General features: G+C 52.8%; 1 protein-coding gene across 1 annotated transcript; it reads right to left on the reverse strand.

Moving 5' to 3' along the window:
* On the reverse strand, positions 1 to 16009 carry LOC110084795 (uncharacterized). The gene is made up of 5 exons (XM_078393104.1): positions 15558 to 16009; positions 14353 to 14631; positions 9833 to 10561; positions 1611 to 2350; positions 1 to 376 (listed from the first exon to the last, which is right to left on the reverse strand). The coding sequence occupies exons 1-5, from the start codon at positions 15940 to 15942 to the stop codon at positions 56 to 58; spliced, it is 2454 nt and encodes an 817-aa protein (XP_078249230.1). The 5' UTR covers positions 15943 to 16009; the 3' UTR covers positions 1 to 55.
* Positions 16010 to 16477: the final 468 nt, after the last annotated feature.

A 16477-nucleotide genomic window follows, 5' to 3' on the forward strand; every position in this document is an offset into this window, starting at 1 on the left:
GAGGTTATTGCAGCAGGTTTATTGCCTTGCACATAGGGAGGGGTCGTCCATCGGGTCACCAGATGAAGAGGGGCTTCCCGTCGTCTTGCGACAGCTGTTGGAGGCAGCTGAGCAGCAGCATGCAGGTGTTGCGCATGTCGGGGGGCGCAGTGTCCTTGATCAGGTTGCGCAGGTACTGGATGTCGTTGACCTCCTCCTCTCTGCCCTCGGGCCGGTCCCGAAGGATGCCAAAAGTGTTCACAATGGTCTCCATCATCCTGGGGTGGACATTGGGGTCGTAGCCCAGGGGGCGCAGGCGCTCCATGATGGCATTGTAGCGCTCCAGGATGGCGGCAGACTCTTCGGGGCTCAGCTTCTGGAAGGGGTCGTTTCCACCCTGGGGAGAAAGGTGCTGCTGTCAGGCCAGGTGTCCAGGGTTCCTTCCCTGTTGTACCCGTCCCCCCCCTCCTCTGTGCACCTCTCCCTCCCCTGTACGCCACCCTCTCCATCCCATTGGAGAGAAACCCCTCCCCGTGCAGAAGGGGCTTGGGGGTGGGGGACTTCCTTTCTGAACACACTTTTGGGGTGAGCCCCAGGAAGAAACACGCAAAAGGAGCCCCTAACCCACAGCCGGACGTGCAGGCCAGGTGGCCTTGTCTGCCGCTTGCACAATCCGCTCAGAGAGGTCAGATGTCCCCGCTGGTGATGCGGATCAGAACGCCCCAAATTTGCTTGAATCAGACCTGCCAGTCCCAAAGCACTCCCTTCCAGCCCCACCCAAGACCCATGGTTCCTTTTTTTATCCGGGCGGGGGCGGAGAAGTGCATAGAACTAGAAATGCCAGGGTGAGATACCCTTGGGATACCTGGGGGGGGGGGGCTCCCAGTTCACAATGCGCTGCAGATGAAATCTGGAACCAACCACCTCTGAGTGGATTTTGTAAGCTGCATTTTGGAAATTGCTTCAAAAAAGGATCTCCCCCCCCCACACACACACACCCCTAGCCCTGGCTTTGCAGGGACTTGTACACACGTGTCTTCCTCACCTCTCGGTTGGGACCAGCCTGATGAAAGCACAGGCGGCATTGAAAGCTGGGGGGTTTCAGTGGCCTTTCTAGTAAAAGCGTCCCTGGCTCTTCTCTGGCGCGGGGGGGGGGGCTCAGGGGCCGCTAGGATTTTTTATTTGGTGTAGAAGACACTTTAGTTTCTACAGATAAGCTGGCTTTTGTGAGGGCACCGAGGTGGCAGCTGAGAGGACCGTCCTGTCTGAGCATTCACAGAAGGGCTGAAAGCAAGAGAGGGAAGGCCACGCGTGGGGGGTAAGGAGGAGGAAGTCCTCCCCGTGGACTGAACCTTGATGAAGACCCACCCGTCCGCCCAGTGCCCACTCGTGGGCGCCCGAGGCAAGGACTCTTCCCTCCCCCCCCCCCGTCCCCGGCATGGGCGAGGCAGGGAGGCTGAAGGAGGACCCCCGAATCCGCCCGGGTGGGGCTAGGGCTGGGGGCTCGGGGCCGTTGGCGACCTGAAAATGCGGGTGGGGGCGCGAGAGGGGGGTCAGCAAGGGATTCCGGCGAGGAGGGACAGGGGCAGGGCCCGCCCCCGAGGGGAAGAGCCCGCAGCCCTCCAGCTCACCTGCGCCACTTTCTCGGGGACGTTCTGGACGGTGTAGCCGTAGAGGCGGTTCCGGTTGGGAAAGATGCTGGCGAGGATGCGGCGGTCCAGCTGGAAAGCGATCTCGCCCAGGACGCGCTCCTGCCGGCTGCCATCTGCGAGGAGCGGGAGAGTCAGGCGCGCCGCGCAGGGGGGATCCGCGCCCGCCGAAGGCAGCCCCCCTCCCCGCCGGTCCGCCCCGAAGGCGCCCCCCCTCCTCCACCCGGACCCCCGCTCTCCTGCTCCGCTCCCTTCTCCGGGCGGCGCCCAAAGGGGAGCGAGAGTGAGGGGTCCGGGCGGGGGAAGGGAGCCTCTGCCGGGCCCTGGCCTGCCTCCGCCGCCACCCACCCGGGGCAGCCCTCGGGGGCGCGGCGGTTCCGAGGCGGCGTTGGAGGGGCTGCGCTTGGGCGGCTTTTGGTTCCGGGAGCCCAGCCCTCCCGGCCGGCCGGGGGTCGCAGGGTGGCGGAGACGCTGCCTCCAGCAGACCCTCCCTCTTTGGGCTTCCTTCGGGAGGCGAGGCCGCCCGGTGGGTCCGACACCCTCTTTTGGGAGACGGTGCTGTCCGGGTTTTGGGTCCTGTTGCATTGGGGGCCGCCAGAGACTTGGGGGGGGGATTAACTTTCTGCCTAGGAAACTCCTGGGTGCATTTTTATTTGGGATGGCCTCTGACTCGCGCTGCCTCCAGATTACTGCTGCTGCTGCTGCTGCTGCTGTTTCCTGATCTAAAGTTTCAGATCTTTCAGCACTATATTGTGTCGGCGGTGCACAGGTAGCAAACAGCTCCCAAGAACCAGGTGAAGTTTGGAAAGAACTAGCTGTGTAAGTCTCTGCCAGCGTATCAGATAATAAATTCAAACAAACAAACAGAGATTCAAACATTGTGGCACCTTAGAAGACTAACTTTTATTTCAGTGTGAGCTTTTACGGATCAGGCCTGCTTTTCAGACATTAGAATGAGAGGATATTAATAATGGAGAGGAAGAGACAGAAGTTATTTTAAATAAATTAAAAGCAAGGAAGACACCTGGAACAGATGGATTGGGCCCAGAATATTATAAAACTTAAAAGTAATTAAAATTAAAAGTAAATAAAAGTAGTCTTATCCCAGAATTAAAAGAATGGTATATTAAATGGTATATTAAAAGGAGCAGAAATTCCTCAGTCTTTGAAAGAATCATTAACAGTTTTAATTCTAAAACCAGATAAAAACCCTATAAATATGGAATCTTATAGGCCGATTTCATTGATAAATTAAGATGCTAAAATATTTACAGCGATTTTGGGAGCAAGATTAGACATGTTTATAGGAAATATATTGACAAAGACCAAACTGGTTTTATACGAAGTAGACAGATGTCAGATACATTGAAGAAAGTGCTTAATTTGATGTACTTAACAAAACAATCAAAATGTAAGGTAGGTGTGATATCCCTGGATATTTTCAAAGCTTTTGACTCGGTTGAATGGGATGCAATAAAAACACTGCTTAAACAGATAGGATTTGGCACTTGATTTAGACATATCGTTCATCAATTATATTCACAGAACTCAGCAAAAATAATAATAAATGATGGCATAACAGAATCAATAGGTTTAGGCCAAGGAACGAGACAAGGTTGCCCCCTATCTCTAACTTTATTTATATTGATAATAGAAGTGCTCACACAAGTGATCAGAAATGATAATTTAATTAAATGTGTACATACTAGAGAGGAGAATAAAATAAATCTTTTTGGGGGGGTGATACATTATTAATGGTAGGGACATGGTGGCACTGTGGGCTAAACCGCGGAAGCCTGTGCTGCAGGGTCAGAAGACCAAGCAGTAGTAAGATCGAATCCACGCGACAGAGTGAGCGCCCATCGCTTGTCCCAGTCCCCGCCAACCTAGCGGTTTGAAAGCATGCAAATGCAAGTAGATAAATAGGGACCACTTCGGTGGAAAGGTAACAGCGTTCCGCGTAAAAGTCGCACTCGCCATGTGACCACGGAAGATTGTCTCTGGACAAACGCTGGCTCTATGGCTTGGAAATGGGGATGAGCACCGCCCCCTAGAGTCGAACACGACTGGACAAAAATTGTCAAGGGGAACCTTTACCTTTACCTTTACATTATTAATAAATAAAACCCCAAAAGGAACATTGCAGAATATTAGAATACATTTGAAGGACTTTGAAGAAATAGCTGCTTTGAAAGTAAATGGGAGAAATCAGAATGTATTTTATTAAATCATTCAGAAGCAGATGAGAAAGAAAAGAAAAAAAAATTAAGGGAAAATTGGAAGTGTAATTAAATATTTAGGTATTTATATTACATGGATTTTACAAGAAATGATTAATGGATAAACTGAAGAAAGAAATTAATGAACAGATAAATCAATATAAAATTTTTTAATTGTCATGGTTTGGAAGAATAGTATTAAGTAAAATGAAGATTATCCTAAACTTAACTTTATATTTTGGATGCTCCCAACAAAGATTGAAAAAATATATCTGAAAGACTGGCAGAACTTGATAAATAGCTATTGTAATGGAAACAAAAGAATAAGGATTAATAAGAAACTGTGATATATTCCACAAAAAGAAGGAGAAGTTAGACAATTGACTAAATTTGAGATTATAGAGCAAAGACAAGATCAAGAGGAAGGAAATAAAAGAAACGGCACAGTAAGTGTGATTTATAAGATTTTAACAAATGTTGGATATGAAAAAGCTATGATGAAACATCAGTGGCAAGAGGACTTGGAGGAAAGGGTTAAAAGTGAGGTCTGGAACAAAATATGGTCACAAAGAATAATGAAGAATGTGTCTATAAGGGTAAAAGAAACTTGTTAGAAGGTCAGATGGAGATGGTACCTTAGCCCAACAAGAGTGAATATTATAAATAATAATGTACCGTCTCAATGCTGTAGATGTAAAAAGGAAGTTATTTACATATGTGGTGGACTTGCGAAATAAGAAAGAAAGAATAGGCACTGGTTTTCAAAGAGTTAGATAAATTATTGGATATAATATTAAAATATTATCAATTATTGCCCTTTTAAATGATAATCTTAGAAAAGAACAGAAAGAGCTAATTGTTATAATGGTCCATCAGAATTCTCTGGAAAAGGCAATTATGCCAGGAAAGGCGAAAGGCAGCAGGAAAAGAGGAAGACGAAATACGAGATGGGCTTACTCCCTGAAGGAAGCCCCAGGCTTGAGTCTACAGGCGCTCAGCTGATCTGTTGAGGACAGGACCTTTTGGAGATTCCTCATTCATGGGATTGCCATAAGTCAGAGGTGACTTGATGACACATAGCAACAACAACAACAACAACAACAACAACAACAATGGGCCGGCTGGTTGGATCGCGCCGTGAGTTAAGGTTTCTGGTCATGGAGCCAGAAGCTGGGGGTTCAGTTCCCTTCTCTGCATCCCCTCAGAGCCCCCCTGTATGTCCTTGAGCAAGCTGCACAGTCTCAGGCACCCCGAGGAGAAGGGGAGGGTCAACCACTGACCCTCACCCTAAACCACTTCTGAGTATCTCGTATCAAGACCACCCTGAAAAAGGGGGTCATCCCAAAGCAGAATTGACTTGACGCAGTTCTGTGGGATTCAACCCACAAAAGCTCACATTGGAATACAGAAGTTAGTCCTTAAGATGCTGCTGTGTTTTCGTCTCTCTGCATTGTGTTTTTTTTTTTTTTTTTTTTTTTTTTTGCCTTTGCTTTTGCTGGATATGTTCTTTGGAGACCCATTGGAGCATCTCACAGATTGGGAAGGAAGGAAGGAAGGAAGGAAGGAAGGAAGGAAGGAAGGAAGGAAGGAAGGAAGGAAGGAAGGAAGGAAGGAAGGAAGGAAGGAAGGAAGGAAGGAAGGAAGCAGGCAAGCAAGGACTGCATTCTATTGGAGTCAGACGACCAACCCTTGCAAAACAGATCATACGCCCCAGAGAGCAGCCGGGCATACATTGGGTAAGAACCTGCTCTCTTGCGGCACTAAGCTTTCTGACAATTCTGACAATGGCCCTCTTGCCAAGCTCATCTTCAGTGGCAGAGCAGAGAGAGGCTTACATGTGTTAAGTGGAAGCAAAACGAGCAAAAACTCCCATATAAAAGCCACAAACAAAATGAAATGCAAAGCCTATCAGAAAACTTGGGCCGATCTGCTTGCAAGGGTCCTGTCCTTTCCTGCTGGCTTTTGGGCTCCCTCACAGTTTCCCCAACATCCACCTTCTCCTTCCCAGCCTTGTGCCTCCATGTCTTCCTTGTCCCCACCCCTTCTCAGCACAAGCACGGATCCTTAATCTAAGCCAAAGGGATGCATTTAGGGAAGTGGGGAAGTCTGGAATGCCCTCAACGTAACCCTTTATCTTGGCTCTTTATCCTGCCTTGCAACAGCCGCTCCAAGCGCTTGCTATTGGCTAGCATTTCTGACCCCGGGGGTGGGCAGGATGCCCTTCCTGTGGGCAGCCATGGGTCTATGCCAGGGAACCCACCAGCCTGCCTGCCTGCCTGCCTGCCTCTGTGGCCTTTCCTTCCCAGCTGCCTTGACCTGTCTTGACCTGGGTTCCCTCCTTGCTCCCGGGCCCTTCTCCACCTTGGCCTCACCTGCCCACGCTCCCTTTCGAGCCACAGTCCTGGCCTTGCCTCCCTGCTTTCCGCTTCACCTTCTGGCACCCTCATTAGTTGGGCAGAGCTCTGAGAAGTGAGAGCACCTTCTGGACCCTTCCGACAGCCTGTGGAATATTCTAGAGCTTAAAAACACATGTTGTTCGGACCTCCCTCACATCGCGGTTAGCTCTGCCCACGGCACCAAGTGACCTGGTTCTGAAGAATAGCCCGCCACTGCCCAGCGCGCAAAAGGCATACACGGGCGGGAAGTGTGGATTCACAGAGGACCCCTCGAAGAAGAAGAAGAACCAGAGTTACAGGTGAGTAACCTCTCTTTCTTCTTCATGATCTCTGTGAATGCATACAATTGGGTAACTAGCAAGCTGACTTACCAGGAGGTGGGACGTCACGATAAAGCACAAGCCAGTACCGCACGGCCAAGCAGATGGTGCAGCCCATGTGGCTGCCTTGGGAATGTCAGTCAGTTCGAGAAATGCCGTGGATGTTGCGACAGCTCTGGTGGAATGCGCTCTCACAGTGTGTGGCAGGAGTGTCTGGGCAACCTCATATGCCAGATGAACTGTTGACACAATCCACCTAGAGACTGAGTGAGAGGTGAGTGGGGAACCTCTAGCATGGCTTTGACAGCTGATGAACAGCTTGTTTGATTTCCGAAAGACAGCCATCTGAGAAACATAATACACCAGGGCAGGTTGTACAGCCAAAGAATGTCGGAACGTTCTAAATCCGAAGTAGGAGCAGGAAAGAGCATTGGCAAGACCACAGGTGAAGTGGAAATCCGAAGCCACCTTAGGCAGGAACGAGAGGTCAGGATAAAGCATGACCTTGTCAGGGTGAGACTGGAGAAAAGGTGGATCAAGACGGAGAGCAGAGAGTTCACTGGCTCTACGAGCTGAAGTCATTGCCACAAGGAAGGCAGTCTTCCACATCAAGAGTCTGAAGCATTAGCCTTTGGTTCAAAAGGAAGCCGCATTGGGCCGCTGAGAACCAACGGTGGTGGCCACTGAGGCGTAGGAGGCCTGCATGCAGAGGGTATGTTTTTCAACCCTCATAGAAACTACTTCAGTATGAGGTGGCGGAGTAATGATGCAGCCTCCGAACCCTGGGGCTGATGTGCTCCTATCGCAGCAATGTAGACTTTCATGTGCAATGCGAAAGGTGAACGAGGTGAAGGAGGAATTGAAGGACCGAATCCAAAGATGTAGGGAACACAGGTAAGTTGTGTGTTGGTGCAAAGGCAACATTTAAGTGTTCCATTTATAGCCATCTACTGTAAAGTTGTAGTGGAAGGTTTTCGGCCATGACTCAGAATCTCTGCGATTGGGGGGGTTCCCCTCCATTCGGTGAGATGAAGTGCGTGGAGGTTCAGGTGGAACGTCTTGCCCTGATTGAGGGTCAACAGATGAGGAAGCAATAGAAGGTGAAAGTAGTCTGTGGCCACGGTCCAGAGGGTTGAGAGCCACGGATGGCGAGGCCACTGTGAGGTGATCACAATGGCATTTGAGTTGTCCTGACAAATTTTTATGATGGTCCTTTGAAGGAGCAGAATGGGTGGGAAGAGATAGAGGAGGCTGACAGTCCAGTTGGTCATGAAGGCATCTCCTATGGGAGTGGCGCGTCCTACTCCTGCCTGTGAACTCCTGGTGGCATTTCTTGTTGATGGAGGAGGCAACGACGTCTACCCGTGGAGTGTCCCAAAGAATCTGGAATACACTCTTGTCGAGAGAGAGCACTCGTGAGTGGAGGAGTGTAACCTGCTGAGGTGGTCTGCTAGTGTGTTGTCCTCTGTCGAGATGTGAACTGCCACCAGGTAGATGCGACGGATGTAACACCACTCCCATAGGTCTACTGTTAGGTTGAGCAGAGAGAGAGAGAGAGAGAGAGAGAGTTCCTCCTTGCTGTTGTCGGTGGCGACTTGAACTGCATGGCCAGTGATCTGCCCTTTGAAAGCCTGGAAGGCCTTGATTGCTGCGGAAAGCTCCAAGTGGTTGATGTTCAGGCTCTTCTCTGAAGGGGTCCATAGGCCGTGCATAGTTGCATCGCTGCAGTGCGCGCCCCAGCCCATTGGACTTGCATCTGTGGTGACTTGGATTGACAAGGTGAGTGGGCTGAATGATTTCCCGATGATGAGATTTGAAGTGTTTCCCCACAAGCTCCTCCAACACCTTGAGCATCTTGGACGGAGGATAAACCCAAGGGTCGAAGAGAGTCAGGTACCATGCTTGCAGGGGCTGCATCTTTAGGAAAGCATGCTGGACATCCGCCGTCATTGTAGAAGCCATGAGGCCTAAGAGCCGCTAAGTCAGATGGGCAGAAACGAGGGCACCTGGTAGGAAGAACCGGAGCATGGAGCAAAATTTCCCTTTTCTGTCCTCTGGGAGAAAGGCACGGACACGCGTTGAGTCAGAGCCCCAGCGTGGATAATAGGGGCAGAGTGTACTGTGTTTGGTATCTCCTTCTGCTTTGATTCAGGATGAAGATACCAGAAGCCAATCATCCCAATACGGGAAGATGGTGATGCCTTGGAAGCAGAGATATGCAGCTACAGGTGCAAGGCTTTTGGTAAACACCCGTGGAGTGGTAGACAACCCGAAGGGAAGAGCGTGGAACTCGTACGTTACCACTATGAATGAAAACCTCAGGAATCTGCAATGGTCTGGAAGCATGCTTCTATGGAAATATGCATCTTTTAAGTCGATAACAGTGAACCAGTCTCTATGCCGGAGTAGTTGGATAGTACTGTCAAGTGTGACCATGCGGAAATGTTGAGGGGTGATGTTCGAACTGCGGTGGCAGAGATCTAAGATGGGACGGAGGCCGCCATCTTTCTTTAGGTCTGCGAACTGTCAGGAATAGAACCCAAAGGCCACGTCTGCATGATGAACTTGTGAGATGGTATCCTTCCGTAGTAGAGAGCATATCCCGCTATCGAGGGGTGAGATTTTGCAGTCGTCTTAGACTTTTTCAAAGATTGCCTTGTAGGTGAACAACTCTGGGACTTTTTTCCGAGGTGCGAATTTGGGAGGATTCCACGGGTCCTTGAGATGGTTGAAGGGACTTCTCCCATAGGAAGGATCATAACCATTGGAGTCTTAACTTGAGGGCCGGTTTGGTCAAATTCTTGCAGGCCTGACACGAGGGTGGCTGATGTGCCTCGCCCAAACAGAAAATACAATGTGAATGTCCATCAGAGAGAGAGAGAGAGAGAGAGAGAGAGACTGTAAGACAGAAGCTCCACAGCCAAGGCACTGCTGCCGCAGTGGCCAAAAAGGAACTGAGGCCCTCGGTGCCGCAGGCAGGGCTAACTGCGATGTGAGGAAGGTCCTAAGAACATGTGTTTTAAGCTCTAGAATATTTCGAGGTTCATTGTGCAAGCACACTAAAACCCATTAGTGTGAATTCACAGATGACCAAGAAGAAGAACCGAAGCTTGGCCATGGTGGCTGCTCTGTGGGTAGTTTGTGCTGCTTGTCAATGTCCTGGGAAAGGAGTCCACGGGGAAGGGCTCCCCCTGCAGCTCCAGTGCCTCCACCACCACCCCCAACACACATACACGGTCTCGGGGAGTGCTGTGGCCTCTTTCTCTCACCTTTCCTTTTGGCTTCCTGGATTCTCGCAATGGCTGCAGCATCTAGTGGCTTTGTGGAACCTCTTCGCTCCTTTGGCTTCACATCAGGGGGTCTCTGCGGGTCTGCTGGGGCCTGGATGGGCTGAGCAAGGGGCCCCGGGACAAGGGGCCCCCTGGCTCTCCTGCCGGGAGGTGGGGGTTGCAGGACAAAAGGATCTGGGTTCTGCAGGATGATAGGCTGCAGATGGGGCTGTGGCACGGTGCGAAGCATTGAGGGAGGCGGGCCCGCAGGGGGTGCGTTTGGGAGGAGGAAGGCAATGTCATTCCATGAGAGTCCTGGTACTGCCCCCGGCACGGCCATCATGTTGTTGGCAGCAGCATGTAAGGGAACTGGCGCAGGGATTGGTGACGAAATGCACTGCGGATTGAAGTCAAAGAACGTGGCAGCGGGTGGCCCGCTGACTGCCTGGGGCTGAGCAAAGCCTGCCGGTGCTTGCGGGCTGTAATCCAGAGCCGCAGGCACTTGCGGTACGTTCTGGCCATGAGCCCAAGACGAGTCTTGGGTGGAGAAGGTACCACTCTCGAGGGGGCTGAAAAGGTTGGGGTCAGAGCCCGTGCTGGTGGGGGAGAAACCAGGAAGGTGGGGGTGCCAGGGGAAGGGGCACTCGAAGCAGTAGCCTCGGGGGCCGGAGCTCTGAAAGGAGCCGCTGGAAAGACTGTCAGAGCCGGGAGAGTTTGCAAAGAAAGGAGCTGCAAAGAACAGAGAAAAGGTCCATTGAGGGCACGGCAGGTCACACGCTGGGACACACACAGACAGACACACAGACACACACACACAGACACACACACACACACACACACGGCAGGCACTGTCTCCTGCTGGTACCCCAAAGTCAACAAAGGCGTTGCAAGAAGGCGGGGCCGCCAGCAGAAGAATGCCCTGAAGAATGGAGGCAGTTTCCGGGCACCCACAATCAACCCGCACGTTGCCCCTGAAGCCTCAAGCATACAACGTTCCTTCCCCTTCGTGACTGCCTGTCCTCCTTTACCTCCACGCCCCCTCCTCGCGCCTGCAAAGGAAGGGGCAGGAAGCCCAAGGCGTCCAGGGAGGTGGCCTGCATTTGGCTCATCCCGTGAATCACAGCAGTCATCGGGCACCTCTGGTGCCGCCAGGGATTTGGGCACAGCAGGTCTTCCAAGCCCTCTCAAGGCCTGGAGGGAACAGCAGGACAAGGGTGGGCCAGAAAGGCTGGGTCTTCTGGCAAGAATGCACCAGAAAGAGATCCACAGGGCAGCGGTGAGACCTGCTGTCTTAAGATGTTACGCCCTAATCTCCGGATGTCAAGCGAACCCCCTCCCAAGTCCCAAGGCCGATAAAATACAGCACAGTCCTAGACCACCGAGAATTCAGCTCCTACAGAGATCACCAGCAAGGGAACGGAAAGCTGACAGAGGAGAAGACCTTGATTGTGGGTGAAAAGGGCAACATCCGCAGCCGTGGCCCTGGCCAAAAGGCAAGCTCCTTGCGCTCCCACGAGCGAGCGTCCAGACCCAAGAGTCAGTCTAGGCAGCAGGAGCCGGAACTGGAGTCCGGTACCCTCGGAAGAGTCGTTGCACACGCACACACACACACACCAAACTCACAGATCTTGGACACCCCCTCCCCCAAGGGCACCTCGCTTTGCAGCAAGGAAGAGGAAGTGTTTTGAGGTGTGTCATTTGAAGCTTGTCTTCAGCTACCACTCGCCTCCTGCACCACGTGCTGCAGAAACACTGCCCTTCCTGGTGCCATTTAGCAGCAGGCGCAAACGAGGAGAAGGATGTACTGGTGCTCAGCTGGGGGTGCTCATCCTGCCCGGGACATGGAGTCCCAGAGCATAAGGACCAACCCTCGTACTTCCCTCGTATCTGAATGAAGCTCCTCTTTGTTCTCACCCACCCAGCCGCTCAAAGACCGCCGGTGATGGTTCTGGATAGAGATGGGCACAAATCAGAAAAATGGGGATTTGTGATTCATCAAGGTCGACAAATCATGAATTACCAATATAGACCTTTTATCTGACAAATTGATGAATCGATTCATATTTGACTTGGATGAATTGATGAATCAATTCGTTTTTGACTTTCAAACCCTATAAAACACCCCCCCCCCAAGCACCTAGAGATATCAGGACTACAGAGAGGCTTCCCCTGACTCTCCTCTACAAGTCCTGCAAGTTTGGTGAAGATTGGGTTCCAGACCTCCAAGTTGTACACCCACAAAGTGGGTCATCCCCCCCCCCCCCAGGAAAGTGCCCTTTAGCAGCTGCCTTGGGGGAAGCCAATCTTCACCAGCCTTGGAAGGGATTGTGGAAGAGAGTCAGTAGAAGCTTCTCTGTGATTTTGGTGTCTCTAGGTGCCTCGGGGGGGGGAACTCTCCTGGGGTGTATAACTTGGACATCCGAAACCCAGTCTTTGTCAAACTTGTAGGGATTGTAGAGAAGTGTCAGAATAATCTCCCCTGCAGTTTCAGTGTCTCTAGGGGATTGGGAGGCTGTTTTATAGCCAAATGAATCAATGTGTCAAAAATCACTAAAAATGTATTGACTTGTATTCATCAGGGACATTGATTTGTATGAATACGAATTGACAAAGTTGCAATATTTGAATGAATTTGGTGATGAATTTTTTAATCCATGCCCATCTCTAGTCCTGGGTCTCCTCTTCAAGAGGACTTCTCAGGCCAGGCTATACAGAGGGGTTTCATGTTGATACTAAAAGGCCCCAACGGGGCAGGACTTGGCAGGGCTCCATGGACCAAAGGTCAAGAGGCTAGCCAGTACGTTCCCCCTTGCCCCACGGCACCACCATTTTCTGTGATTCTTCTCCACAAAAGAGTGGAAGAGTCCATAGAGAGGGCCTCCTTCCCCTCCTCCTCTTTGAATGCCCCAAAAGGCCCACGAGAGTCGAGGGGACTCCCTTCCCTGCAGTGTCTCCGGCTGCAGGTCATGCCAAATCAAGAGCAGCGGATGCAACTTCTGGTCCCAAACCAAGATGAAGACTGGGCAGGAAGGTGTTTGTGAACCAGCATCGTTTGGGAGGCCACCCATTCATAGGGCCACCGTAAGTGGCTGCGCAGCGGTTATTTTGGCAAACCAAGAACCTTATGGCCACCATCAGCTCGTTCGCTTTGCCTTCAAATGGTCTCTCGGAAGCTGACAGGGAGACCAACAAAGCTGCGTTTCACCGTGAATGCAGGCGTTTCTCTGCCACCCCTCTCCCCTCTTCCAGATCAGCTCTGAGTGATCCAAAAGGTCTGGAATTTGGCACTGCTGCCAGAAAAGCAATTTCCTGAGTATAATGCATTCGCGAAGACTTTCACGGCCCGGATCTAATGGTTGTTGTGGGTTTTTCGGGCTCTTTGGCTCTTTGTTCTGAAGGTGGTTCTTCCTAACGTTTCGCCAGCCTCTGTGGCCATGGGCATCTTCAGAGGTGCTGTCCTCTGAAGATGCCAGTCAAAATGCACCCACGAGGGTGGTGGGATTGAGAGAAAGGCTGAGAAAAAACCCCTTAGGCTTCACCACAACATTTCTGATGGAGGGAAAAAAAGGCCAGGAGAAAACAGAACTCTGTTCTACATGGATCGGCACCTTGTGGTCAGGATTCTGGCCCCAGCTCTCTGAGCAAGGTCAACGGTTGGCTCCTGAGGTGTCCCGCAGAGCAACGCCCCAGGAGCGACTGGAAATGTGGGGCTGAAATAGCTTGATGCCTTTGGCTCAGAGGGGCTAGTCTTGCTCTGGCACAACTCGTGGGCTAGCCCAGCCCCACAGTGAGACGTCAGGATGAGGGGAAGTGGGCCACGCTTGTTTGGAAGAGCCTCCTGCGGCTGTGGGACCTCTGGAGCCAGCTTGTCATGAAGCAGCCTAGAAGCCCCTGCTGGATCCAGCCCAGCCGGCTGAGAGTGGCCCCGAGCCATCGCCTCGGCACCAGATGCTGAGAGAGATGCAGAAGAGGGAGCAGGTGGGCAGCCGGCTCTTCTGGGAAACCTGTCCCCCCTTGACCTCTCAGGGCACCAAAGGACATGTACTTGGGGTGCCCGGAGGGGGGGTGCCCACAATCCAGGAAGTGGAGGAGGCAGAGGCTCAGGAACATCAAGATCCTGGCCGCCCCCTTGCCCAACATGCCTGTGCCAGCCTGGCCCCTGTGCAGGGGTTTCAGCCAACCTCCCACCTTCTGTTTTGTGCACACAGTCTACGCCCTGAGATCACACCCACCCACCTCCTGTACACATGCACACAGAGAGAGAGAGAGAGAGCTTTTTTGTTGGCATACACTCCTTCTTGACCCAAGAGAACAGCTGCCTGCCCTCCACCACTGGCATCTGCAGTCTGAGAAACAAGCCATTGACCCAATGGGCCACAGAGAACCAAGGAAAGCAACCCAGCCATTATCTGCTGCTACTCCACAAGGACCCCAGCCCTCTCCGTCACTTCCACCTGCCTGCCCGCCTGCCCTCCCCCAGCTGCACCTGTGTGCTAAGAGGAAAATGAGGCTGGGCTCACCTGGGTAGGAAGGTGGAGAAATGGCCCGAAAGCGGAATGGGTAGGGCTTGTCCTGGGGCTGTTGCAAAGCCATCCTGAGGGTGGGGAGGGGCTGCCCTAAGGCCAGCGCGCCCGCGCCCCCGCCTGGCGGTGGTGGAGGAGAAGGAGGGTGTTGGGCGGCTTGAAGGGCGCGGTCAGGCGAAGGTCTGCGTGGAACGTTCAGTGGCCAGCTGGTGTGGGTTCCGCCGTGGGAGGAAGGCCAGCCGGAGGTGTCCTGCAACGCCGGCTGCGAGCGTGGATCTGTGAGGGAGGAGGTGTGTGTGGGGGGATACTCAATGGAAGGCCAGAGAGGGTGTTTGTTGGGGAGAGAGATCTGGCCTGCCCCCAAACCCTCATCCTGCCGCTGCCACCGACCACCTCCTCACGGTGGCCTTTCAGAAGGTTTCTCCAACTTCCCAGGTCGTTTGCTGGGAATGGGGGCAGCCGGGGTAGCAAAAGCCCAACCCAGGCATGAGGTTCTCCCCCCTGGGTCTCCCTGCCTGCCCACACCCTGTCATCCCATCTAGATCATGCAGAGTCCAGCTCAGCCTTGGCCGTGGGTTTCTAGACTGGGCTGCTGACCCTTAGCGGGAAGAGGAGGAGGTCTGACATGGCCTGGGGCTCCCTGCTGATGAACCACAAGGCCCACCCACCCACCCACCCCCCATTTCAAAGTCTCTCTGTCCCCCTTGGCCTTGCTCGGCAACTGTTTCCTCCCCCACCCACCCACCCACCCCGCCTGCCGTCTTCCGGGCACACTGCCCACCCCTGCGTGGAATGGGCCTCTCTGGCCAGCAGCTGCCCAGCCATTCATTCACCCAGTGCAGGAGGTGGTTCTGTGCCATCCTCCAGGCAGGGTTTTCAAAGTATTCAGTGTGCTGTGGCGACGTGGCCTGGGCTGGCCGTGGCCTGGAAACCCACTGACGACCTGGGCTGCTCTTAGCAGTTCCTTTTTGAGCTTCCGCTTGCTCAGGAGATGGGGGGGTGGGGGACAACGAGGGGAGCAAAAGGCCAAGGGGGGACACCCCCCAAAAATGGTCTGTTTCCTGAGCTGCCTGCTAGATATGTGGACCTAGTTGGCATATAAGTGAAACTCAGGGCAGGATTCACACACACACACACCCTGCCCCAGGCCTGCCTTGGGGAGCAAAGGAGCTGTCTGTTTCTTGGGGGGTTCTCCCACCAACCGCCCCCCCCCCCCCAGAATCTACCTTCAGCTGTTATTCGGGGTGACTCGTGACTGGGCACCAAGGAGCTTTCGTGGTCTTGGTTCCGGAGGATGGACTTGAGTTCCTGGTTCTCGCGCAGGAGGTGGATCAGCTGCTTGAGCTCCTCGTTCTCGGCCACTAGCAAGTCAATCTGCTTCTTGAGCTCATTATAGCGAGCGACAATGGCCATCCCCAGAAGGCTGCCGCGGAGAGGGGAGGCTGGGGGAGCCCCAGAGGAGTGGCATTCAGAGGGCCATACAGAAGCTTCAGCCCCGCAGACTCCCCTCTCCTCTCCACTGGCGGGCGGGCGGGCAGGCAGGCAGGCAGAGGGGCTGACCTGGCGCTGGTGACACGGGGCTCCCATTATGATGCAGGCAGACCTGAGTGAAGGCTGGAACTTCCAGACAAAGGACAATGCCCGGGAGACCGGAGAGGGCCGGTGGGGGTGGGGGTGTAGGGCCAAGGCCACCCCCTCCTCGTCACACACACACACACACACACACCCCACCCCCAGTAACACCCAGGAGCCCCCTGGAAGGTGCTCAAAGCCTCAGGGCCACCGAAGCTGGAGGAGGCAGGAAGGGCTTCTGACTTCGCCAATTCTGGGGCTGTTTCAAGTACTGGGAGAATCGTGTTCCACAGTTGCCTATGGTAAGCTCCCATTGCGGCTTGAAAGGTTGCAACTCGCATCAAAAATGAGGTGAGGGAATAGAGTCTCCGGCCGAGTATATCTAACTTTCTCCCTTCTTTGTTTGTAGGTGCAATTGAGGATTTATTTCAGGCTCTTGATTGGTTTGACTGTGCAATTGAGGAGTTTGGTGCCGGATGTTTGGTGAGACATGTAGTATCGGCACTGTGGGTCTTGTAATGATTTTCGATACATCTGGAAATTTCTAAGG

This window comes from Pogona vitticeps, chromosome 4, assembly GCF_051106095.1.
Source record: "Pogona vitticeps strain Pit_001003342236 chromosome 4, PviZW2.1, whole genome shotgun sequence".
NCBI lineage: Eukaryota > Metazoa > Chordata > Lepidosauria > Squamata > Agamidae > Pogona > Pogona vitticeps.

Excerpts from the sequence above, each read along its gene's own strand:
- LOC110084795 (XM_078393104.1), bottom strand. The coding sequence starts at position 15,942 with ATGGGAGCCCCGTGTCACCAGCGCCAGGTCAGCCCCTCTGCCTGCCTG. Across the intron at positions 10,562-14,352 it reads TTCTCCACCTTCCTACCCAG|CTCCTTTCTTTGCAAACTCT; the intron begins GTGAGCCCAGCC and ends TGTTCTTTGCAG. Across the intron at positions 377-1,610 it reads TCCCCGAGAAAGTGGCGCAG|GGTGGAAACGACCCCTTCCA; the intron begins GTGAGCTGGAGG and ends CTTTCTCCCCAG.